General features: G+C 39.8%; 1 protein-coding gene and 1 pseudogene across 3 annotated transcripts in view; both read left to right on the forward strand.

Annotated features, from left to right (window-relative positions):
- C9 (complement C9) overlaps nucleotides 1-25200 on the forward strand; it is a 33092-nt gene extending 7892 nt beyond the window's left edge. The window contains exons 2-11 of one of the 2 annotated variants that reach the window (XM_080679400.1): nucleotides 1041-1146; nucleotides 1544-1688; nucleotides 1925-2072; nucleotides 6794-6932; nucleotides 10636-10944; nucleotides 14954-15194; nucleotides 16971-17096; nucleotides 18990-19168; nucleotides 22639-22867; nucleotides 23276-25200. In XM_080679400.1, coding sequence (XP_080535526.1) covers nucleotides 1041-1146; nucleotides 1544-1688; nucleotides 1925-2072; nucleotides 6794-6932; nucleotides 10636-10944; nucleotides 14954-15194; nucleotides 16971-17096; nucleotides 18990-19168; nucleotides 22639-22867; nucleotides 23276-23298 — 1645 coding nt within the window. In that variant the 3' untranslated portion in view covers nucleotides 23299-25200. The remainder of the gene's footprint in view (nucleotides 1-1040; nucleotides 1147-1543; nucleotides 1689-1924; nucleotides 2073-6793; nucleotides 6933-10635; nucleotides 10945-14953; nucleotides 15195-16970; nucleotides 17097-18989; nucleotides 19169-22638; nucleotides 22868-23275) is intronic. The other variant, XM_080679401.1, reaches the window with a different exon arrangement.
- Nucleotides 24371-24873, forward strand: LOC308253717 (protein archease-like; annotated as a pseudogene). The gene has a single exon. The product of its transcript is annotated as a protein archease-like (transcript).
- Nucleotides 25201-26775: the final 1575 nt, after the last annotated feature.

Raw genomic sequence — 26775 nt, forward strand, 5'->3', positions numbered from 1 at the left:
GAAGGGAGATGGGTGTTGCTGAAAGGAAATGTAGAGTCCAGAGTGTCCCATTTGCTCATTCATCTGCTTGAACACAAGGGAAAAAGAGCTGGAAATGAGGGAGAGTTTCAAAGGGAGGAGATATTCAATGGATCAAGGTCTCAAAGAGGAGCTGGGGTCTAGAGCTTGTGTAGAGGGATGAGTTTGACCTTGTCACCCCCCTGAAGTAAGAGGCTACACTATAAAAGGAATAGGTATCAGCTGAGGGGCATGTAGGCAGGAAGTTGATAAGATTCTTATTTGGTGGCTTCTGTTTGGGCCCCCCCCCCCTTTTTTTTTCTTCCTGTCATGAACGAGAGGTGATGTTATAACCGGAAGAGTTCCCAATGGTGAGCCAAGAACGAAAGGAAAGTTCAAAGCCAGAAAAGCACTCCTGAGCTTTGGGTCTAGGGGAGGAAGGGAAGTCTGTAAATGCCAGAGTTAGGTGATGTTAAAATGCAGAGAGATGAGGGATGAGTTCTGAAGAGGAATGGGAAGTGGCAAGGCTTCCAGTTTGGGAGGTGCAGAATGCAGGGGCAGGAAAGCCTGATTTATGAGGTGCTTGCTTAAGGCATGGCCCAGCCGGCTGGCTCAAACTTGCAGGAGACCCAGGCAACTCCAGGCTTTGCCAGACTGTCTGGGGGGTACAAAGTGAAACAAGATATGTCCTTCAGTGGATTCAGAAACTAGTTGGAAATATAAGGCTAATCGATGTAAGACACCTAGCAGAATGCCTGACAACTTTTTCTCCCATCGCCCTCATTTTTGTTGTTGTTAAGAACCCATTGTTGTTGTTAGGTTGAAAGTTAAATTACAATTCAGTACAAAAATTAAACAAAAAAATATGAGTTGAAAATACAAAATGGTATGTGATCAAGTGACTGAGTAATGAGAGACATAATAAAAGGCGAGTAGTATGATTTGGAAAGGGAAAAATAGTAAATAAATTAAACTGCCTTGTGAAGACTTCTTGGAAACAGGCATGCGTAATGGCCATAGGTTGACATGTTCTGTTGTCTTAGCACTTTCCAGGAGCCACAACAAAGCACCGGCACTCCATCGCCCATAGACTGCAGAATGAGCCCCTGGAGCGAATGGTCGCAATGTGACCCTTGCCTAAAACAAAGGGTAAGCCTCCAATGCTATTCCCTGCTGACGTCCCCAGAGGGGAGCTATATTGCCAGCATCTCCAGGGAAGTGACTATAAGGCAGGGAGCCTCCAACCAAGTTGCAAACTGAGAAGGAAAGACAAACATCTAAATGCAGGTGGGTCACCTTGCCGGGTGACCTGAATGCTGCATGCACACTAACTGAGTGTCCTGACGAACCATCTCTTGTAGCAGAGACTTTGGTCCTAGAATGGGTGACGTTCCTTTAAACAACATTAGTGACTGCTTTTATGGCTCCTCTCTGAAAATCATAGACTCATGTGGGTTTGGAGGGCTGCAGTGGTATGGGTGCAATTTCAGATCATAATCCCGTTTTGGAATTCGAAATGTTAACATTTCCAACTGGTTCTGTGCAGTTTCGTTCAAGGAGCATTGTGGTCTTTGGACAATTTAATGGGCGAAGGTGCTTGGACAGTCTGGGAGACCGACAAGGCTGTGTGCCCACTGAGAACTGTGAAGATGCTGATGATGACTGTGGAAATGACTTTAAATGTGATACAGGTAATCCTTGCACTCTGGCTGCTCGTTATGGGTTTCTGTGCGCCCTCGTGGGTGAAAAGAAACACACGTCTAAGCACTCGTATTTCCAAGTGTGAAAGGGGCGCCCAAATGGCCATCTATATATTCTGTACATTCTGTGGTTAAATGTATGCGTGCCCTGCCCTCCAGCATCTGACACCTTCGGAGGGAGAAATGTTGGCATTAGACGCACAGTTCTTTCCTGATTCTCATTGCAGGCAGGTGCATAAAGAGGCGGCTTCTGTGCAATGGGGACAATGACTGTGGAGACTATTCAGATGAGGATGATTGTGAAGGTGATCCCCGTAAACCCTGCCGTGACAAAGTGGTGGAAGAGTCCGAGATGGGCCGAACAGCTGGCTACGGGTCAGTACTCCACTTGAATGTTCTGGAAGACGATGAGTGAAAAATAACCTCCATCTCTCCTGCATGCTAAAGTGGTACAGGGCTTTCCCTGGCAGAAAGAATAGCCTGTGGGGCTATATTCTGCTTGAATTGTGTTTGAGCTTGAAAGAGGACAGGTGCTGAATAAGTATCTCAAGGATAGACTTCCTGACCTCAGCAGGTGTCTGTAGAAGGGACTAGGTTATCACGACATTTGATGATGACTTCTGAGTCCAGGAGAAGGTAAAATACCTCATTTATGAACCTCTAGAAGACCATGGCAATGTTGAAATGACATGTTAGCATTTAAAATTGAATTGCCAGTAGTAGGTCTGGGAATTCCATTCAAATGTTTGAATTGCCAGGAAAACTATCTTCCATTGGGCCTTCTCCTGGATCTGAACCTGGTTAGAAATTCTCAGGAGGCTCCAGCATTCTGGAGTTGACCCAGGAGGAATAGGACAGAGAAAACTCAAAACATTCTGAATGAGGAAGCACATCTGTGTCCTGGAGTTGACCCAGGAGGAATAGAACAGAGAAAACCATTCTAACGACAACTGATGATGCTGTTGAGACTATGGTTCTCATTACAGAGCTGTAGTTTCACTCACTTTTCTGACTAGGTAAGCTCTGATGAAAAGTCTTGGGAAGTTTAGGACCCAGAGTTATGCAAAATAGATACCATTTGCAGAGATCTGTGTTCTGGGAGTTGGGGAAATGATACCGGCCTGGGATGCTATTCAGTTCTGTTCGATACAGTCAGAGGACATTCCACAGATGTCCACAGCATAGTCTCTATGCATTGTTCTGAGCAGTAAAGATACTTTGGGTGGCTTTGTTGGCAAATTATCCTCAACAGAGACTTAGCTCCTCCCCATCCAGTAGTATATTGACAGAGATGGCATGGCTCTCTTTCATCCCCTGAAAGCAATGTGTCTCTTCATCCTCATAATCCTAGTGCCTGGTATATAGTAGGTGCTTAACAAATACTTCTGGGTGGATACATAGCTGACTAAATTAACTAATGAAAATAGGTGCTGTGGGGGGGGGGGGCAATGGGGATATGGACACATGTAATACCTTAATCAATAAAAAAAAATTTTAAAAAGAATAAGTGCTTTCTAAAATATTATCAGTTGGCATCAGGTAAGACAGAAACTGAGTCCCTAGGAAGACATTCAGGTTCAGGACTCCAGTCCTGGAAATGGAGATGGGGAGAGGAAAGAAGAAGGGGGTAATGGTAAGAGCAAGGTTAATAGAGGAACTAAGGTAGCGATTCTCAACCAGAGGTGACATGTGGCAGTGTTTGGAGACCTGTTGGGTGTTGGGATGGGGCTTTCAGGAGTGATATCCTACAATGCACAGGACAGCCACACCCAAAATGTCAGTAGTACTGAGGTTGAGAAACCCTACACTAAGAAACTCGATGGTTCCTGAGACTTCTGTAAAAATGGAGATGTGTTCTCTCTCTAAGTCAGGAAACTTCCACGTCTTCAATCACAGAAGAGAAAAATTCCAGAATAATAAGTCAGGCACCAGGTGAAGCATTTCATATATCTTTTATTCACTTTATAAAAACTTGCCAAGCAAGCAGCATTCAAATATCACTCACAGAGCCTTTGGCCCTAAGCCTAAAGGTAGGAATTTTGAGTCTAATGCATGGTCTAGGGTTCCAAACTCAGCAGGCCCTCTTAATAATTGGCGGAAATGGTATGGGAGTCAGCCAAAGCCTTATAACCAGATCACTGCATGCTCCAGTGAGTTCTGACTCTTCCTGCTGCTTTCCTCAGGGAGAGATTGGGAGTGGTGAAAGCCTAATATTACTTTATTTTGCTTTCCTTGGGATCCGAGAAACAGATTTCTCCGTAATCTAAATAAAAGGGCTTGAAGCAGGGAATTACATATGTTATGTATTCTCACTTCATGCAAATTTACACCGTGTCTTATAGGAAAAGGCTACAGAAATCTTGGCCCATTTAGCTGAAAAACAATTATTTATAATTCCTTGGTTTCCTTTGTTCGGGGAAAATAAAATTTGTTATATGGCATTTGCCAGGGAGTTTCACATTGAGGCATCCCAGAGAGCTGTCTGGGGCTCCGTAAATACTTCATGCTTTACCACACTCAGGCGTGATGACAGGGAACATAAAGCTGTATTTTTCCACCATGCCACTTACCTTTTTCTTCTCCCCACATGCCCATTCCCACAATATCATCTCTCCTACATCACTACAAAGCCCACAAGTTGACACCCTAACTTCAAACAAAACTAACGTTAGACAATGAAACTCAAGCATTATTTATTATCTAAATATTTGAATTAAGAATGTAGAAGAGTAGTATACATTAGTAATTCATATAAGAGGAGGTTTCAAAATAGCATTCTTTATTATATTCTTCCATATGATTAGTATTACATATTTATTTACTATATATCTCCATTACTCTAACGCAGGGCTATGGTACTATATTGATCAAGAGGTAATAGACATAAACATTCTAACCATAGCAACATGCTTATAAGCTGCTCCTACACTGTCCAGTCTCAAAAACTTCAACAAGTCTTATCAACAGTCATATCCAGTCAGATTATTTTACACATGAAAGTCATAAGTACTCATAATAATTAATTTATACTTTTTTTTTTTACATTTGAAGGACTTATTTATTTATTTATTTATTTACTTACTTATTTATTTAGACTCTCATTTAAATTCTTATGCCAGGAGAATTGACTTGTATCACAAATGTTTTAGCCTCTTATCTTATAGGCGTCTGAGATTCTCCAGAAATGTTTAGGGAAATCCCCAACCCATCTTGCATTCATTGAAAAATACATAAATCCAAACCAGCTGCAAATGATGTACAACATGCAAGGGATTACTTTTTCTGTGTGATCTAAGAATAGCACCACTCTGGTGGAGGGACTTTCTCTTCAGATCACCTGGTAGACTGGAGCTGCCTGTGGTTCTAGATGCAGGTGTGAAAACAGGCATCTCTAAGTGCTGCCAAAGAACACATGTCTTTTTATTCCCAGGCAATGACATTCGATCCGTGAGAAGTTTTCATGTTTCTTGGCAGAAAGAAATTGGCTTATTCTAGACTAGACTGGCTGTCTCTGTAGTAGTGGAACCAAGTCAAAAGTTTTGAAACATTTCTTCCTTAGCTGTGCTTTTGGACCATGGAGCAGCTTCATTGTAACTTTCCAGATGAATCCAGTCAAATGGTCAACTTTCTGATCTGTAAATCAATAACCTTCAAACCGGGATATGGGTACCATAGGGTACAAGGGGGAGGGAGACTAGTACATTTTAAGATAATAGTTTCCTCAACTGTTACTTATCTAATCAATCTAACTCTTGGTAAATTCTCAATTTTATATGTACATATTTTTCATAAAATTGATAAGCTTGATTACTCAGTGGCATTCCAGTTGTCAAGGTCATTCCCCTTGCTCACCTCCCCTTTTACAATCATCTAACTCCCATCACCCATTTCACATTTTACAATGGGGTGGAAAAAACAACTCCAAACGTTAACACTCAGTTGGACTCCGAACTTGTAAGCCAGCTCATGGGAGTTGGTAATGTGGTCTAGAGAAATGGAAGAGTTTATGCTCTTGTGCCAAGCTAAGTATAGATGTGAGGCTCAAATCCATTTGGGCCTCCTTGGCCTGGGGCCATTTATTCCAGGTACAGCTTAGACAGCAATGACTGTTCCTCCAATTAACAAAGGTGAACTTCACAAAGAATGAACTGCTTCCTGTTCATACATTGTTTTTAGGTCTACAAATCAAACTTAACTTTTTAAAAGCCAAACAGGATTCCTATTTCTGAATTCTAGTTTGCCAAATGAAAATATTTTGCCGGGAGAAAAAAGTAGAACTTCTGAGAGTGCCTTGCCAAGATGCTGAAATTTTGGAGTTCCTCATAGAAATAATAATATAAACCTGGAGGGAATGAGGTTCTTGATAGGCAGTGAGACAACTGCAGAAAAGGCTTGGGTTAAAAGAGAATGTGGAGTGGAAGAGCCCCAACATTGATTCACAAGTTAAAAATTACATGTATATGTTATACTGCCCCCTTGAGGTGCTGTGTTCTCAAATAATTTAAATATGTGGATTATAGCATTGGCTCTTAGTTCACTAAGGGAGGTTAGCTAAGAGTTACAGGGATTAAGTTAAGACTCTAAGCTCCAGATGGTACCTTGCTCCATATTTATTGTATTTCTTTTTTTAAAATATATTTTTATTGATTTCAGAGAGGAAGGAAGAGGTAGAGAGAGATAGAAACATCAATGATTACAGAGAATCATGGATTGGCTGCCTCCTGCACACCCCCTACTGGGGATCAAGCCCGCAATCCAGGAATGTGCCCTGACCTTGAATCAAAGAACCATGACCTCCTGGTTCATAGGTTGATGCTCAACCACTGAGCCACGCCAGCCGGGCTATTGCCTTCCTTTCATTGTGCTCTCCACAGAGTCCTAGTTGCCTAAAAGAGTCTACAGGGCCTATGAGGTATGCTGTCTGCCAGAAACATAGAGCAGAGGTGAACAGGCTCTTGCTTCTGTTCCTGAGTATATCCCACACATATTAGGTGATGAGGACATGAGCCGAAGCTCTCTCTTTCCCCCGCTGCAGAAGGCTGCCTTGCACTAGCTTCTGGAATCTCCCTACCTGATGTTCCTGTGTTCATCCTCAGGATCAACATCTTAGGGATGGTTCCCCTAACCACACCCTTTGACAATGAGTTCTACAATGGACAGTGTGACCGCGTTCGGGATGGAAACACCTTGACCTACTACCGTAAACCCTGGAATTTGGCTACTCTGGTCTATGAAGTAAGTCTCCCCAGAAGAAAACACATTGTTCCCCTTTTAGTTGAAAGTTGTTTAAATAAGTCTAATACTAAATAATGTGAAAAATTCAGTAGAATAAGGATTTAATGTAAATATAAGATTGGCTTAAAGAAGAGGAGGTATACCTTGGATCTCTTTAGAAAACATACAGTAATCTACAATCAACCCTCAGTAACATGGGCCTGCCTAGTCATAGAGTTTTGGCAAATACCTACTAGTAGACTCCATAAAAAGAATCATCTATGGTTCTGATAAAACTGAAAATTTAATTAGTGCTACTTTAACTGCTGAGTACACTGCTTTCATGCTATTTAAGGTTGGTTTTTGCTAGCCTATTAATAAAAACTTTTCACTCATTTTCCTTCACTGTTCCCTTTTGTAAAGCCTGCTTGACTAATGTGAGTGGCTATTTTCACTTACCTCAGACCCCCCTGGCTCTTGTGAAACTATTTCTCAAAGTGATTTTCACTTTACAAAATGCCACTCCAAACTCACCACCTTCCTGAATTCTTTTGAACCACCTACAAATTGGACCCATTCAAAGGATTAATATCACCTTTAGTGGTACCTTATTTGGTCTAAGCAAGATATAATAAAGGATATAATTAGCTTATTCTAAACCAGGAGCTAAAATCTGTTTCTTTCAATAGTCCCATTGGTGACAAAGTCCTTTTTTATTGTTGTCTCTCCTACCAGTTTGAGAAACATATATACTTTTTAAAAAGTGTAGTTAAGAGTCCTTTTATCTCTATCAATGTTGGAAATCAATCCCTACCCATTGTAGCCTAAAAGATCATGTTCTCCCATGAATGCTAAAAATTGTAATGTCTGGACTATTTGGCATTTTTCTCCCATGTGACCACATTGTCATATTTTTTGTTCCTGCAATTTCAGAAGAGAATCAGTTTCCCACAAATCTCAGGGAACATTTTGAATTTTTGATCTTTCTCCATCTTGCCAGGTTTACCCTCTTTAAAAGCACAGTTTTTGGAGGGAAAAGTGATAATCTTTTTAGAAAGTATTATATGTTCTACTTTCTTAAAAACAATATACCAAAGATAAGGTAACCTTTGTCATTGCTGATGGAAGAAGGGTTGTTTGTGTTTTATTCTATTTTATTTTTTTAGTTCTCAGGTATACATCATACACTTTTCTTGTCTTAGTTACTATAACCAAACTCTTAGCTTCCCTATAGAGGTAGTAACTGGTGAGGGCTGGAAAGTTGCCCGGGACAGATCTTAAATCTACATTTGGAGAGTAAGCCCCCTGTTTTTTCTTATGTACAACCCTGGACATGGATGTGCTTCCTCATTCAGAATGTTTTGAGTTTCACAAAGGAGATGTGGTCTTTCCATGTATATTACTTACACCTCCTCTCCCAATGGAGATAGGAGAGGCATTCTATAATCAAGCATATCAATCTTTCCACAGAAGAACTAACCCATGTTCACACAAAGTGGGAGAAATGAAGACTATAAATAACTACTTATAAGTTCAGATCAGATTAATTCATCCAAATGAGTTTTGGCATCAAGGTTATAAAAAGCAGGTAGGGATTGCAGACCTGAACATTTATTTGGTGCTATCTGAGGAAGAGTGCTGATGGAGTTGTTTTAAGGCTTACTAAAGTCTTCCAATCAAGGGTGCTACTACTGTTGGCGCCCCCCTTATACTAATCTGTTATGGTTTTAGAAAATAAATAGCTGAGCTTGTTTGCAGTCAATAAATATTAGTTGTTCTCATTAGTTATATTGGATCTGCTTATTAAGTTGAATAAATATTTATGAGCATCTACTATGTGTCAGTCAATTTACTAACTAGTGACTCTATAGTAGCATTTGGATAATACATACATGGTCCCTGACTCCTTGGAGTTTACCATCTGAAGGCCTATTAAATAAGCAATTATAAAAGGGGAGGGGTTTTCATTTTGTTTTATTTTAAAAGAAGTGTCCTGAAAGCTTATAGAAAATGGATTTGTTCATCTGTGGGATCAGGAAAGGCCTCTCTGATGCTTAAGTTAAGATTTGAAATAGGTGTAAGAACTAAGCAGGGAAAGGGGTGTAATGTGCATGTGTGTGAGAGAATGTGTATCGGTGTGTGCAATGTTTGTGTTATGGGAGGATGAGCAGGTGGTGTTAGAGAACATTCTAGAAAGTATAAAAGAGCCCTGTGGTGGGAAGACGCATAGGCTGTAGAAAGCTTGAGAACAGTAAGTAAGGAGAGATTAACTTGGAATAAGTCTAGTTCAGACTTTATCTTCCAGGCAGTGGGAAGACTGCAATATGTTAAGCAGGGAAGTGACTTGGTTAGGTTACTCTTCCCCATTCCACTGAATAATTTTCCTAGCATGCCTTGCTTTAAAGAAAAGTACATGCATTTTTGTCTTTTTCCGCTAGATGGTAACTTTAGGTTTCCTGTCTTTGTCTGTTCCGTCTCCTGTAACAACATACCAAAGACAGAGTAACTTAGAAACAACGGAATGTATTTCTCACAGTCCTGGAGACTGGAAGTTTGAGATAACAGTGCTAGCATGCTCACGTCAGGACCCTCTTCTGAGTCACAGATCTCTTGCTGTGTTTGCACATGATGGAAGGGGAGGGAGCTCTGTGGGGCTACTTTTATAAGAGCACTAATCCCACTCATGAAGGCACCTCTCTAAGGCCCCACCTCCTAATACCATTACATTGGCCATTAGGATTTTAACATATGGGTGGAGTGGGGGTAGAACATTCAAACTCTGTGCAGAACAGTCGCCCAGTGCATGCTACTGGATCTGATCTATGCCACTGGCAAGAGATGGGTGTCTCCTTCCCAGACCTACAACCGCTTTCAGAGGACCTCTGGAAAGAACTTAGCCATTGAGATTAACAATATTCCCACTGATACTTGAGCATAGACAACTTGGCAAGGAATGTTTTGATTGAAAGTTTTAATTTTTAACTAGGTTGTTTAGTTCAGGATTTTTTTTTCCATGCAAAAATGAAGGGGGGGGGGCTATAGACTATGCAAGGAAAAATGCTCCCTCTCCACATTCCCATTCACAGTTGTCCTTCTCAAGGGCAAACTCTATGGTTTGTCTATATTTCAAATAATTTTCTATGTGTATGTGTATGTATCTATTTTTATTATTTTTATAGGCAGTAGCGTGTAAAGGTGACAAGGCAGTTCAAATCTCAAGTCCTTAAATTAACTAACATGGTAAAATACACAAAATAGTTCCTGTCCCATAAGCCACCCAGAAGTGTTAGCTTTTATCATTTTTTACTTTCTTTTTTTATATACAAGTGGAAGTAATATTGTGCATCTGTTATATAACTTGCTTTTTAATTATTAATATGTTAACTTTTAAAAGCTTGCTATGTTCTAAAGTTTCCATTTGCATTATCTAATTGAATCCTCACAACCACCTTCGGGCTAGCTGTGGTGAGTTAACTAGTCTGATTCCTAGTCTGTCCCTGTTTCACAGACTAGGAATCAGACTAGGCAGACAGAGGTTATTGTAATGTCCTCCAAGACATGGGGCTTCTGTTTGAACCCCAGCAATCTCATCTCAGGGCCTTTACTTTTACCTCCTTTAAAGGCCCTACTGCCTTTCAAATAATTATGGGGGAGGGGGTGTGTGTGTTTATTTTGGATGGTTTTTGTATGCTGTTTATAATAACACTTTGTTATTCTCACTTAGACCAGAGTTGATAAAAATTTCAGAACTGAACATTATGAAGAACAGTTTAAAGCATTCAAATCAGTCGTTAAAGAGGAAACATCAAACTTCAATGCAGATATATCTCTAAAATTCACCCAAACTGAAAAACTTGGAAAGCATAAAAATCTTCCTGAGGGAGGGCCATCACAAAGTGGACGTGACAATCCTTCTACAGGAGAAGACGCCCTAGTGCCTGGTGTTTCTCAAGGAAGTGCTGGTGGTTCGTTCCGATTTAGGTATTCCAAAAATGACACTTACCAACTGTTGTTGTCACATTCTTCTAAGAAGGTAAGACTGAACACTTCATATAGAGAATATAATGGGATATTTTTCAAACTAACCAAACCCCCTCTTTTAAGTTTACATGTTTAGAGCCCATAAGAGAGAGAAAGAATTAATACTCAACAAATCCTCCAGTAAGTTACAAAAATGTCAGGAAGAAGAATGGTAACTGGAGAAAAATGCCATATAGGATCTTTAGTAATAGTAAGAGATGTTTGGTGGTAGTAGACAGAGAACAAATGTATTAAGAACTCAGAGCATACTTTTTTACTGAGATTATAGCAATAGACTGTTCAATTTATACTATCTTTAGGCTCCTATAACAACATACCAGAGACAGAGTAACTTAGAAACAAATTACTGCATACTTTGGTAATTCATTGCAATGCCATAGGATATTGACCATGTACTTACTATAAAGTGTGTCTCTCAAGTAATAAATGCCATAAAATTGTACACATTGCATATGAAATTAGTCTGTTTGCTTTGTAATCGTCCCTTTAATTTTAGATTTTGAAAATGTGTTTGCCTTTAATATTTAAGCCAGGTTTCAAAGTTTGTGTCATTATCTTCGGAATATACTTTCTATAATCAGTATGATACTTGTAAAATGCTCATTCTTCCTTTATGTATATCACAATCATCTATCTAGATACCCTTCTCCCACTCTTAGTACTCTTGCCTAATGATATAATAGTTTTATGTGGTTCTGTATATTGCTTATAGATTCACAAGAATACCCACCTAAAATGTAAAGTTGGAAAACCCTTTAAATCATTCAAAAATATATATATTTCTACATTTACTATGTGGCCAAGCACTCTCCAGGTGCTTAAAATCCATTTGTGAACCAAACTAACAAAGAGTCTTAGTCCTGACCTCATGGACAGGACAAAAATCAGCAGGGGAAGAGAGACAAAAAGAATAAACATGAGAGCAAAAAAAGGAAGCTATATAGTATTTAGAAAATTATAAGTTCTATAGAATAAAATGAAAAATAGAGTAATGTAAGGGAAATCAGTAGTATGAGACAGATGATGGTATTAAAAAGGAAGCTTCATTGAGGAGATAAGATCTGAGCAAAAATTTGAAGAGAGGATATAGCCAAATGGTTATATTTGAGATGATATATCTGGCAGAAGGAAGTTTTAGAGACATGTCTCTAAGATGGGAACATACCTCCCCATTGGGCCAAAGTGAACCAGAGGAGAAAAGGTTGAAGAGGTTGCGTTGAACCATACCATGAAGGATCTCGGCCTAATCTAAGAGTGTTTTTCTTCCCTCTTGAGTGACAGAAGAGGTCATTGGAATATTTTTCATAGAAGATTGATAGACCTTAATATGTTTTAAATGATTACTCTTGGTACTCTATTAAGAAGAGATTATAAGAGTTAAGAGCAAAAGCAAGGTTTGTTAAAAAGCTATTGCAGGAATCCAGGTGAGAGATGATGGCAGTTCAAACAGGACAGTTGTAGAGTCAAACATGACTCTAAGGTTTGGGGCCTGAGTGACTGGAAAGATGGAGTTGCTATCAAATGAGATGGAGGTAGAGCAAGTTTGGAGAACACCAGTGGTTACGTTTTAGTTAGATTAAGGATGAGATGTCTTTAGACACCTACTTGGAGATGTCACATAGGAAGTTGGTGTTATTATTCTGGAGTTTGGGAAATAGGTCTGGGCATGAGCTATACATTTGGGAGTTGTTATATAAATGGTGCTTAAAGCCATATGGTTTGGTGAGACCACTAACAGAGTTAATGTAGATAGAAAAGAGAAGAAGGTCAAAGACTAAATCCAAGGAACTTCAATAGAAACTCTGGGGTAAGAGGAGGAACCAGCAAAGGAAAGTAAGATGTGGCCAGTGTAATGCCCTAGAACCTTGCTACTAAAAGTGTGGTCCATGGACCAGCAGTGTCCACATCACTGGGAAACTAGAATGTCAGACTCTAACCCAGACCTACTGAATCAGAACTGCACTTTAACAAGATTCTCTAGGTGACTCATTTGTACTTTACAGTTTGAGAACTTCCCTAGAAGATAAGAAAAGAAACACTATCAAGGAGAAAAGAGTGATAAACTGTGTCAAATATACTAATATGTCAAAGAAGATGAGGACTAACAAGCAACCAGTGGCTTGAGCATTTTGAAGGTCATTGGTGACCTCAACTAGGGAGATTTTCTTGGGGTTGTAAGGGCAGCAGCATGACTAGATTAAATTTCAGAGAAACTGGGAAGAGAAGAATTGGAAACAGCCAGTATAGAAAACTCTTTAAGGGAATTTTGCTTCTAATGAAAACAAAGATATAGGTAGCAATGTTTGGACAAGTGAAGTTAAGACATTGTTTTTAAAGTCCTATAAGATAGAAGACACAACAGTATGTTTGAATAGGAATGGCCTAAGGCTTACTTCTAAAATAATTTGAGTCAAAGGACATAACATCTTTCTGACAAGATATACCTCCTAATTTTAGCAACAATGCAAAGGAATCCACATAGGTTTTGTGCATCTTTGAGATTCCATTGAGAGTTTTTATGCAAGTCATCAGATGGAGAACCATATGACTTATTATAGATACAGTAAATTATTTTAGGATTTTTTTTTTTTAGAGACTGAGTCAGCCACTATCACCTGCAGTTAGGTCATGCAGAGTGAACAATTATGCTTCTAGAACACAAAAAGTTTGGTGTGATGTTTGTATATACTGAGATGTACCTTAAAAATAATATAATGTTTTTAACTCCCATGCAACCAATATGTGCCAACCACAGCTACAGAAGGACAATCTCAAAACAATTATCTGAAAAATCATGGATGTCAATTGTAATTTAGTTTTGGCTGGGATGGTCTACAGCATTGAGTCATATAGTTCCTCACTACACTAGTTTTCTCTTAGACATTCAAGCCATCATTCCAAGGAACATTTAACTGTTGAGCTGTGTTAGTTTGGCTTGAGATCCTTGTCTTACAATAGTGTCTACTCCATCTGTATTATCAAAGCTCACAAGGACATAGTGGAAGAAAGAGAGAGACCTGAGATGTAGGTTTTTAGTACCAATCATTGGCATGGACTATTTGTGTCATGTAAAATTAAGACAATTTGATACCTTTGGATCACAGTTTCTTCATCTGTAAAATAAAAAGATTGGGTTTCATATATACTATCTACATTTCCTTCCATTGTTAACATTTTTAAATCAACTTAATGAGGTATAATTTGCACACAATCAAATGCAAAAATTTTAAGCATATGGTTCCATGAGTTTTGACTATTGTATCCTGTGCAACCACCCCCTCAAACAAAATATAGCACATTTCCATGACCTCAAGAAAATTTCCTCATGCCCTTTGCGGTCAATTTCTTACCACCTGAGAGGCAACCAATGACCAGATTTCTCTGATCATAGCTTAGTTTCACCTGTTCCAGAACTTTATATAAATGGAACAATATGGTATATATTCTTTTGTGTTTGACTTAATTCACTCAGTGTAATATTTTTTTACAGTGTAATATGTTGTTACGTGTATCCGTAGTTCATTTCTTCTTTTTGCGAACTAGTTTTCCTTCATGTGAAATACTACAATTTGTTTACAATTCCCCTGTTTGTGGACATTTTAATCATTTCCAATTTTAAGCTGTTCTAAAAGTCTTATACAGGTCTTTTTGTGGATGACTTTTTCATTGATCTTAGATAAATATGTAAAAGTAGGATTACTAGCCATAGGGTTGCTGTGTGTTTACTTTTATAAGAAACTAACAAACAGTTCTCCAAAGTGGTTACTCCATTTTCCACTCCCACCACCAATGTATGAGAGGGTGCCAGCTGCTGCACATCTTCACCAACACTTGGTATTAATTGTATTTTAAGGTTGCCATCCTATTGGGTTAAAGTGATATCTTACAGTCACTGATAAAAAAAAAATGTATTGCCTGGGGAAGTTTCAAATTTTGTGACTTTTAAATCTGAAATAATGGTGGTAAAACTCACATTTATTGTCTTCTGCTCCACAACAAAGGAAAAAATGTTTCTGCATGTGAAAGGAGAAGTTGCCCTGGGAAGATTTGTGATGAGAAACCGGGACATCATGCTGACATCAACTTTCTTGGATGATTTAAAAAATCTGCCAACCACCTATGAAAAGGGGGAATATTTTGCCTTTTTGGAAACCTATGGAACTCACTACAGTAGTTCTGGGTCTCTAGGAGGATTTTATGAACTAATATATGTTTTGGATAAAGCTGCCATGGAAAAACACGGTATACCTGGAAATAGAGCTCTAACTTCCAATAATGTTTTCTTCCTATTGCTGACCTCTGTCAGTGGTTATAGGCTTTAGAATAGCGTTATGTAACCTGTTTCCTTGAGAGGACACTCTCCCTGCCCTTCGACACCTAAGACCCTGTCAAATAGCAAACTGACTTCAAACAAGATGCCTTGATCATGCACTAGTCAGCGGCAGAAATTGCATTGCAATTTAATGTTATTGGTAATGCTGCTTTAAGTGAAGATCTGTTTAAAAGGTGAAAGAAAGTACGAGAGACATAATTTACACAACCTATTTCTTATTCAGTAGGCTGGTTAATTATATGTATGATAATTATAGTCAAAGTATTCTTCCGCATTGTAAGGGAAATATGGATCTAAATTTTCTCTTAGGGAAAAGGGAGGAAGCAATGTTAACATCACATAAGTCTAACATCTTAAAGCAAGGGTGGAAAATTAGTTCTACCTGTATGATGACAATTGTAATCATTTGGTGGTAGTTGAATTGGGTCCATGTTGAGTAGGTTTCTGATCACACTTGAAATCATAGAAAGAAGGCCATGATTGACCATCAGTGTTTGCCATATGTACAGGATAGGCCTCTGTGCTACATAATTGCCAGCCTAGCCTAAAGGCTTTTATCTAAATGTTTTAAGAATAAAATAGAGGCAAAGGGACTATGTTAATAAGCTTTAATAATTAATTTTATAATTATGGCAAGTTATAATATTTCTTGAAGAGGTGATAGATGCCAGCATATTTCCTCCCTCTGCCCTAAAAATTGGGGGGAGTGTCTCTGAGGAAGGGAAGTATTGCCAAAAATCACTTCTGTGGCTCCTTCCCTATAGCCTGTGGCAGTGTCAGGTGAAGAATGGGATGCACCTATGATAGTAAAGCTTGGCTATCTGTGATGATGTCCACACCATTGGTAAACACGCTGTGAGTGAAATAAATATGACCCGGCCAGAACCAGTTGCTCCTAGCAGGGGTGGGCAAACTTTTTGACTCGAAGGCCACAATGGGTTCTTAAACTGGACCGGAGGGCCGGAACAAAAGCATGGATGGAGTGTTTGTGTGAACTAATATAAATTCAAAGTAAAGGAGCGGAGGGGAGAGCAAGAGAACCCTCCGCTCTTTCGGCTCCGCGGGCCAGATAGAACAGCCGAACGGGCCGGATCCGGCCCGCGGGCCGTAGTTTGCCCACGGCTGTGTGCCTCAGTCTAGTTTGGGCAGGTAGAAGAAGCCTTCCTGGGGGAGTGGAATAGGAGATGGCTTTGATGATACTGCCTCACAGGTCTGACGCCTGCAAGATAGTCTCTGAACCCTGCCTGGTAAGCTATACTGATAGATATCCCTGGGGGATGGACACAAGAGGACTGCATTTTGAGTAAATTGAAAATGAAAAGAGAAAGACTCAGCAGCAGTGATCAATACACAAGGAGCCCTTCAGGCTAAGAGTTTTTAGGTGAAAAAAACTCCAAGGGCTGAACTCTTTAATCTTAGAACTATAACCACCCTAGTATGACCTATATCCTTTTTGAATGAGGGGTGAATGTATATGTCCTTTGCCATTAATTTGATAAGCGAAGTCAAAAGGAGGCCACTAGATTCAAATACGAGGATGAAGCAGGACAGATAAGACCTTGCGTTTGCATTCAGTAATAGTGTCTAGGAATCCAAGTACGTTTTTTATAAAAGAGCAAAATTGGAATTTACATATGATATTGATAGATAGTATCTAATCATTTTCCACTAAATACATTACACAGGTGTTGAACTAAGGGATGTGAAGAAATGCCTCGGGTTTAATTTGGATTTATCGGTGGATTTTGGAGTGGATATCAAAGGAGGTCTTAATAAAGATGACTGTGTAAAGAAGGGTGATGGCAAAGATGGTAAGTATGGTCTAACTTATTAGGTCAAAAAAAAGGGGGGGGTGGACAGAGGGTTATGTCAGTGACCACTGCCCGGTCACTAGGAGCCCCCATATTATCTACCCTTATACACAAACATACACACACACGCACAAAACACCACACTTAGAAGTGCTTAAAAACTATTTTATCTTTACAGTGTTTTCAAAACTGTTATAAACACAAGCAACCCACAGAGGATTGCTCACTGGTGTCACCACTGTGCAGGCTGTGCAGTGCGCAGCTCTAGGGGATGCCCTTCACACTGTAGTCATTACAGATTTGTACGTTTATGATGGTAATGGCAGAAGATTATCTTGAGAAAAAAATTTTTTTTCTTCCTCTACTTTTCAGAAAGTTTCTGAATGGACTATTGATAGTACTGTATGTGTCCATTAAGAAAGGAAAAGACCAAACTCTCTCTAATTCAACCTTCCATCCGATTTGAAATCCCTAATTCACCTTCACTCAATTGGTCAAGGGGTAGAAACTTGCAGTTTTAAGATAGTACTGGACGGCCCTAACTGTTTTGGCTCAGTGGATAGAGCGTCGGCCTGCGGACTGAAGGGTCCCAGGTTCGATTCCGGTAAAGGGCATATACCTGGGTTGCGGGCACACCCCCAGTAGGGGGTGTGCAGGAGGCAGCTGATTGATGTCTCTCTCTCATCGATGTTTCTAACTTTCTATCCCTCTCTCTTCCTCTCTGTAAAAAATCAATAAAATATATTAAAAAAAAAAAAAAAAAAGATAGTACTGGGCGGACAGGGTGGGGGGGGGGGGAGGATAATGTCCAACACAGTGACTATATACAGTTAACATTGCTGTATGTTATATTTGAAAGTTACTAAGAGAGTAGATCCTTAAAGTTCTCATCACAAGAAAAAAATGTTTTTATAACTATATGACATGATATGAGTTAAATTTATTATGGTAATTTATGTCAATTATATCTCAATAAAGCTGAGGAAAGAAATCCCTGATCTATCCTTAACATAAATCATTGCATAACCATTTTAAAAATATAAATATCTTTAGTATAAATATTACTTTTATTGTTAATCTTTAGCAGATTTTCAAGCATGAGGCAGTGCTGAAATTCTCAATTTTTACTCTAATCAGAAATACAAAGCTTGGGACTCACCTTTAATGATGATAGAGAAGCAGATAAGAGGAAAGCCTGATATTTGTTAAAGCATAGCAACCACTAACATGTGGCCATGATTGGAAGCCACTGATGAACTGAAAAGAAAGCTGAACTTGCCATCAAATGTCACCATTTCCATATTTGGCCCTTAAGCTAACTACGTAATGTGGGACTAGTCACTCCAACTCCCTGAGTCTCAGTTTTCTCATCCATAAAAATGTGGAAGGAGAAAAATCATCTTAACATTTTTTTCTGGTTCAAAAAATCCACAAATCTGAAAGATTCACAAAAGTTTGTAAAAAGAGGTTTAGCCTGGTGAGAGAGACTATGTGGGTAGGAATTTGGGATAGAAAGAAATTTTGCTTTTCACTTTTTTTTTTGAACGCTTTGATTTTTTTTATAATATTAAAATCGTTCAAAGCAAACCAATATGACATATGATTATGAAGGTAAGTCTGCAACAAAAAAAATATAGTACATTTAAAGTTGTGTTTCGTTCCCACTTGTGCTTGAATTACCAACATATCTCAATCATGCTATCATTTTTTTTTAAAAAAGGTGATTGACATCTACAATTAGCTACTAATAAAAATTGCCCCTGGATATTTGGTGTGGAAAAGTTAGTAATATTTATATTAGAATATATTAGACTATACAAAAGGGGTCAATAAATGTTTATCAATTGTCACAGAGTTAAAAATGCTTGACTTACATCCGCTTTCTCTTCTCAGTAAACGTCACCAGGGATGGCATCATAGATGATGTTATTTCACTCATTAGAGGAGGAACCAAACAATACGCAGCCCAGCTGAAAGAGAAGCTTCTCAAAGGAGCCAAAGCGGTTGATGTGACAGACTTTGTGAATTGGGCGTCTTCCTTAAGTGATGCTCCAGTGCTCACCAACGAAAAGGTGAGGAAGGTGTCTTTTCAGATAGAGGATTTTGTCATCCTCCTATTAGCTGTCACTGCTGGTTCAGATGACCAGTTAATTTCATCTGAAAGAGATGTGAGCATTCAAATGCACTCCCATCCCGTCCCAGGGAAGAAGCATGGCATGGAAGAAAGGCACAGAGGGTGGCATTAGACCAACCCAGGCTGAGTTTGGGTCTCTGTCCCTCAGGAGACGGGTACTCTTTTCTGACTTCTACAACATGAAATTCTCCAGGGCTCCAGGATTCAATAAGACTGCAGGTACAGAGACTACAACATAGACTGGCACAAAAGAGGTGCTCCGGAACCATTAGTGCCCTTCCATCTGCCCCTGGTTGTCCTTGCCTGTGGGAGGCATCACACCGCCACTCCCTGTTTATTCAGGGCCCTGGTGAAAGGGAAGTGCATAAGGTCCCCTTTATGAAAACTCGGGAGATAGTACTCTGTAATCTCCATTTCAAGGATCATTTTGTTTCTCTTGGGAATCAGGTAAGTTTTCCTGAATGCACGTGCTCATTTCATTCAGCTGTCTTACCCAATGCGCTGGGAAATAGAACCAAATCAGGGACCCGCCTCGTGCAAATGGGTGGGTTCCCCTGAATTTTGTGCTTTTGTGTTGCTTTTACCTTCATCTTGCCTTTTCTGTTCTCAGTTCCCCTTTTTTCATTTCCCCTCAATCTCTCTTACCCTCCACATGTCAAGCTATATTAAGCTGTTTCTGGGAGAACTTGGGTAATCATGACCCACTGAGCCTATGATTTTTGTTAGATTGTGCGACTTACTGGCAGCAATGCACCAGTTGTCAAGGAGCATCAGTGTTTTAAAGAGCTGTAGTAGCAGCGCTCTGTGTTTTAGTCCTTATAGCCCTAACGACATAGTGAAAATCATTCCTAACTCTCTCGTATAGGGACAAAGATAACATACTCATTCTATCAGCAAACTACATTTAGCACATATAATTTAATTAGTTTGGAAGCCTATAAGAAATCTAAATACTTAATATTACAATCCTATCTAATAAAGAGGGAATATGCTAATTGACCCTCACGCCATCGCAAAGATGGTGGTGCCCACGGCCAATAAGGAGGGAATATGCTAATTGACTGTCACGCCCTCAAAGATGGTGGTGCCCACAGCCAATAAGGAGGGAATATGCTAATTGACTGCCACACCCTCAAAGATGGCGGTGCCCACAGCCACAAGTTGGTGGCGCCCAGTCCCCTCAGCCCCCCAGCCACCTAGGGCTGGCCCGAGGCACAGGCAAGCCTCGGATGGCAGCTGCCCAGCTGACCAGGGCCACCCGAGGCTCAGGTAACCAGGGCGGGCCGAGGCTTGTGCTGCTGGCAGTGGCAGCAGCGGAGGTGTGATGGGGCGTTGCCTTCCCCTGATTACTGGGTCACCTCCCACCCCTGAGGGCTCCCGGATTGTGAGAGGGGGCAGGCTGAGCTGAGGGACCTCCTCCTCCAGTGCATGAATTTTCATGCACCAGGCCTTTAGTATTAATATAATAATATAATACTTAATGTTATAATATCCTAAGTACTTACTATTAAACTATATTGTCATTTTTTTGCATTTTAGCAAATTTCATGATAGATTACATCCACTGAAAATACATCTATCTACAAATGACAGAAAGATAGAGTTAGCTAGGATAGGAGAAAAATTATAACTGTTTCCTTAACAGGAGGCCAGAGTTCATCAGAAAAAGGTGTGGCTCTTCAGGAAAACTTCAAAAAGTACATTTTAATTGTTCTTTGTCTTCTTGTGGGATTTTTGACTCCAGGGTTTGAAGTTCCTCTGAAACTGCTGTCATTACATGTCCTTCATCTTTATCTCTTTGAACACTGTGTGTGCATTTCATCCAAATTGTATTTTCTCCATGACCCTCTCTTCCTGTATCTTAGATTATCTGGCCTCGACTTTCCTTTGAAGGGTAAAACAAGGTGAATTTCATTTCTTAAGAATCAAAATAACTCCACCACATGCTTAGGCTGTTGGTGCCAATGTAGCCAAATTGAAGTGGTTTCTTTCTTCCAAATAAATATGACATAGTTGAAATCCATAGCCTACACACTAATCGTGAATGGTGTGCTAGCAGACAGTCGTGTTGACTTTGTAGAAGCTCTTGGTATGTTCTGGATATGATACTATTCACTTAAAAGTGTTATAAATGTCTTCTCTCACTTGAGGACTTTCACTCTTTAATGGTATTTTCGATAACCAATTTCCTCTTTTTGACTTTTTATTTTGAAATGATTTTAGACTTACTATAAACATGCACAAATAATACAGCCAGTAAAAGTGCAAAGATAGCACAGAGTTCACATAGACTCTAAGCCCAGAGCCCCTGCTATTAACAATTTAGATAACCACAGTACCATTATCAAAATCAGAAAAGTCGTATTGACTACATCACAGGCCTTATTTAAATTTCACTAGTTTTCCCCTAATGTCCTTTTTTCTGGTCAAGGTTCCAATCAGGTTCCCACATTGCATTTAGTGGTCATGTCCCCTTCGTCTCCTCCAATCTGTAACAATTCCTCAGACTTTCCTTGTCTTTTACAACCTTGACACTTGTGATGAGTATTGGTCACTTGTGTCAAATGTCTTTCAATTTAGGCTTAAAGTAGATTGAGATTGTGCATTTGGGGCAAGAATACCACAAGAGTGATATTATGGGGCATTGGTGGGGGGATTAACCAAGGAAGTTGTATGCATATATGCATAGCCCATGGACACAGACAATAGTATGGTGAAGGCCTGGGGGAGTGCAAGATCGAGGGAGTCACTGGGGGGGAAAGAAGGGGAACATCTCTAATACTTTCAACGATAAAGATAAATTTTTTTAAAACATGATATTGTGTCCTTCTCAGTGCATTCTATGAGGAATTATGATTTTCTTTTTCTTTTTTTGATGTAGTTAAATGCATATTTCTTTTCATTACAGGTAGTGCTTTTGTGTCCTATTTAAATTTGTTCTCTACCTCAATGTCTTAAAGATGACCTCCCATATATTACATTCCAGAAGCTTTATTGTTTTGCTTTAACATTTCCATCTATAACAAATCCAGAGTTGTTCTTTGTGTGTGGTATAAGTTAGAAGGTCACTTTTTAAAAAATTTCTCTATGAATATTTTCTTATCCTAGAACAATTTATATTGATGTCCATCCTTTATAGCACATATCAAAGTTTTCATTTAAATCTACCTGGATGATTATTTTAATATCAGTGCCCTTACTTCCATAATGTCATCTTCATGACCAGAGAGATCATGACTCATTTTAGTCACTTATATCGTCCTAAAGGCTAACAGCATATCTGGCAATAATAATCCTTTAAAAAAATCATTTTTACTAATTAATTAGTTAATGAATACTCCAGTGAAGAATGTTACAAGCTCCATCAGTAGAAAAATACCTAAAATTAAATGTTCTGCTTCCTTGCAGCTGTCTCCTATACATAACCTGATTCCACTGAAAATGAGAGATGCACACCTAAAGAAAGAAAATCTGGAAAGAGCCATTGATGATTATGTCAATGAATACAGCATAAGCAAATGCCACAGATGCCAGAATGGGGGCACTGTGCTTCTGCTGGACGGAAAATGTGTGTGTTCTTGCCCAATCACAGCCGAGGGAATTGCCTGTGAAGTCAGTAAACAAGTAACTCCTCCAGGTGAGAACAAGTTATTTGATATCATTAGGAACACAAATATGTATTTGGGGGTTGTTTAGCTTGAAAAGTCTGTCTCTCACCTACCTTAAGTGTCAACCTGATGCTTTGTAACCCAAAAAGCATTTGTATTCTCCCAAATTCCATGCTATTGGGACGAAGGACCTCTATTTTCTACCTACTTGGCTCTTCCATCACTAGTCACACTGACTCTTCCTACAGAAGGTGCACATCCCCTCTAGGATGGAAATGTGTCTTGGATCTGCAACTTCATTATGTTCCCAGCACCTAGACAGAATCTGGCACATCATGGTATAATGTGCTGAGGGGATGAATACATAAATGGGTGAGTGAACCCAAAGTTGAAGTCCTAGTAATCATTAAGATTTGATATTCCTTTGCTTTCTCTAGAATTGAAACTGGAAAAGAAATAAAGTTGCCGGCTTCCTTGGGATCATATGGAAGGGAAAACACCAGGAACACTAGGACTTTCCATGTATGATGCTGCCCGTGGAATTAGTCCTTGATGCCAAATGAAAAGCAACACTCGTCATGAAAATTCTACCAACCTCCCAAGTCGCCTCTCTTGGGTCCATGATACTTCTTTTCCTCCTTAAACTCCTAGGATGTTTCTTTTTTCTCCCCCTCTTCCCCCCCCCCCCCCGTCCCCTAATGAGGAGAGTCAGCAGTGAAATAGGCTAGGACTGCTTTCTCCTTCAGGCAATACCAATATCTTCCTAACAAATAAAAATTAAATTAAAAAGAGAATATTGGTTAGAAAGACTGAAGTAATTGCCAAAGTGCTTCGTATGACTAATATATTCTGCTACTTCCACTACCACAAGTCTTACTATGCAGTTTCATTCCTGTTGGTCTTTTTTGGTTGTTCGTTGATATGTTCGTGCATTCATTAATTCAGCAAATCCTTACTGAGCACCTAGCACAGGCACAGCACTCTACTCGTCAGTCTTAGCGCTCCAGTTTTACTCTCCATGTCCACAGGGAAAAGCCTATTGTATTTGTAACAAAAAGCTACTCGATTCAATTATGTGAAATTGTCTCTATTGGATCGTATTTTACCATAAAAAAGAGAGAGTGAGAGAAATGAAAACAGCAATTCATATGCTCCAACTGAATAGCTACCTTTATGCGTTGTATACGGTAAGGCTATGCGTAAGAAACTGACTAAGGGAGCTGGCTGTACCATCTTATCCATTAGCTAGCATGGTAGTTAAGGCCTGAGATCTTTGAAAATATCTGAAAACTCAAGAAAGAAAGGAGAGAGAGAGAGTGGGAGAGAGAAAGAGGAAGGGGGGGAAGGAAAGAAAGAGAAGAAAGGCTCAAAGTACAAATAGAAAGAATTCAAAATCAAAATTAATAAATGTTTAATTAAACATCAACAACATGTATCATATAAACTCCATTAATTATCATTCTTATTAATCAACATTTATAAATAAAATTAAGTTAGGGAAGGGAGGAAGTAGAATGTCCAAGGCTGCAGTCATGGTGCAGGAAGAGGAATATATTCGGGACTACAATTTGAATGAGAAGCAGAAGGCAACCAAGGCCAAGTATCCTCCAGGCAATGGGAAGTACGAGTATTTGGACCATCCAGCGGATGTCCAGTTACTTGCATGGGGAGATACTCCGGAGGAAGCTTTCGAGCCATGTGCAATGGCCATGTTTGGCTACATGACAGATACGGACACGGTGGAGCCCCTCCAAGCAATAGAAGTAGAAACATAGGGAGATGAGTTACAGTCTCTTCTGTTGCACTTTTTGGACAAGTTGCTTTATTAGGCCAGTGCTGATGAATTCTTCATACCCGGGGAAGTGAAAGTACTTAGTCTCGATCAAGTAAATTTCAAATCACGGTCAATTGGGTGGGGAGAAGAATTCTCATTGTCCAAGCATCCTCAGGAACTGAAGTCAAGGCAATAACATATTCAGTCATGCAGGTCTATACTGAAGAGAAGCCAGAAGTTTTTGTGATCATTGACATTTAAGATAAAGTAAAAACTCCTATGAAGAACTGTTTTTTTTCTCTTTCTTTTGAAAAGATATCATAATATAAATTCTACAGTCTCTGGTGATATATGATGGTTTGCAGAACAGAAATTTTTGACTTAAAATATGACTTTCCCACAAATAGAAAATCAAGGCATAACCTTGGTCTGTACTAACCAGATATTCAAATGTTAAAGAATTCTTCAGGTGGCAAAAAAAAAAAAAAAGGTAGTTTTTCTCAATTTGTGGAAATTCTCAAGGATGCACATGATTGCTGAGAAGTCACAGTAAATAAACTACTAATAGGCAAATTAAAAAGCAACATTTAAAAAATATTCAAGTTTTTTAACAAAGATGGAATGCATTTTATTTTTTTAATTCATTATTTTATTTTTTATTGAATTTATTGGGGTGACACTGCTTAACAAAATTACGCAGGTTTCAGGTGCACAGTTCTACAGCACATTATCTGTACACTGTTTTGTGTGGCTGCCTGTTAGGCTCAGTCACGGAAAGAGCCTCTGGCTACCCTCCTCAGTCAGGCATAAGCTCCACAGGGTGGGGCCAGAGGGAGGCCAGAGGGTGGAGCTATTGCTTTCCCCCAGGCTGATGCTGCACTGTGGGGAGTGCTCCACCCAGAAAGAGGGCATCTGCCCTGTGGTAGAATGACAGCACAGGGATCCTGTCCCTTCAGCTACCTTTCCAGAGCCACAAACCCCAGACTCTCCCCATGTGGCCCTAGAGTCTAGGCCACTTCGCCCTCCCTCTTCCAGAGCCCAGGGTGAGTGGATGCGATTGAAATTTTGTATGTTGGCCCTTTACGAGGGTGCCTGTGTCTCCAGTGGACTCCTGCCTCTCCCTGGCAAACAGAAAACTCGCTGCTGTTCACACCCAGAGGTTATGTGGGTGCCTCTTCCCAGCTCTGGTGCTCAGGGCTGGGGAGCCAGCTTTGGATTTAGACCCCACACTTCTCGGGGGGAAGCCCCTGAAGCTGATATATCCATCCAGAACCTCTGCTGCCACCTTTAGGAGCCAGACCAGCCATTTTTGAAACTCCACCCTTCCTACTAGTTTTTTTTATTTTAATATATTCTATTGATTTCAGAGGGGAAAGGAGAGGGAGAGAGAGATAGAAACATCAATGATGAGAGAGAATCATTGATCAGCTGCCTCCTGCACATCCCTTACTGAGGATTGAGCCTGCAACCCGGGCATGTGCCCTGACCAGGAATCGAACCCTGGCCTCCTGGTTCATAGGTTGATGCTCAACAACTGAGCCACACAGTCTGGGCCCTACCAGTCTTGATGTGACTTCTTCTGTAAATCTTTGGTTATAAGACTTCTCTTCAGCTAGTCTTCAGTTGATTATTCAGGATGATTAATCTATAATTTATTTGTAATTCGAGTTCAATCCTGGGAAGAGGTGAGTGTAGCTTTCATCTACACACCTCCACCTTGGATCTCCTATGGGGTGCATTTTAGTAAACTGGGTCTGATATAGAAATGGTACTCTGCCCTTCAGGGTATAAAATAGCCCTGGAAGCTCACCAGAATTCCCTGCCCTCAGAAACCTAAGTGAATCGGGAAGAATGAGGGTGCTGAATGAATACAAACACTGAATCTGGTCTTAGACAAGTCACTGTGGAGAGAGTTTTTGACATAGAGTGTCTGGATCAAGGGTTGTTATCATAGTAACTACTGAGAATCCCTTGAACCTTTGTCAGTTGTCAAACAACAAAAGAGCTGAGCCTCAACTGGATTCCCAAGGATCCACTTAATGGGATTTATGTGAGTTCCTTCTACTGAAAAGAGGTCAAAAGTGTAGATTCACTATTGGCAGCAAGATCCTTCAACCTCCATCAAAGCTGGCATCTCTGGTGATCATTTCCAGCAGGGTGCAC

The sequence above is a fragment of the Plecotus auritus genome (genome assembly GCF_963455305.1).
Source record: "Plecotus auritus genome assembly, chromosome: 7".
In the NCBI taxonomy this organism is placed as follows: domain Eukaryota; kingdom Metazoa; phylum Chordata; class Mammalia; order Chiroptera; family Vespertilionidae; genus Plecotus; species Plecotus auritus.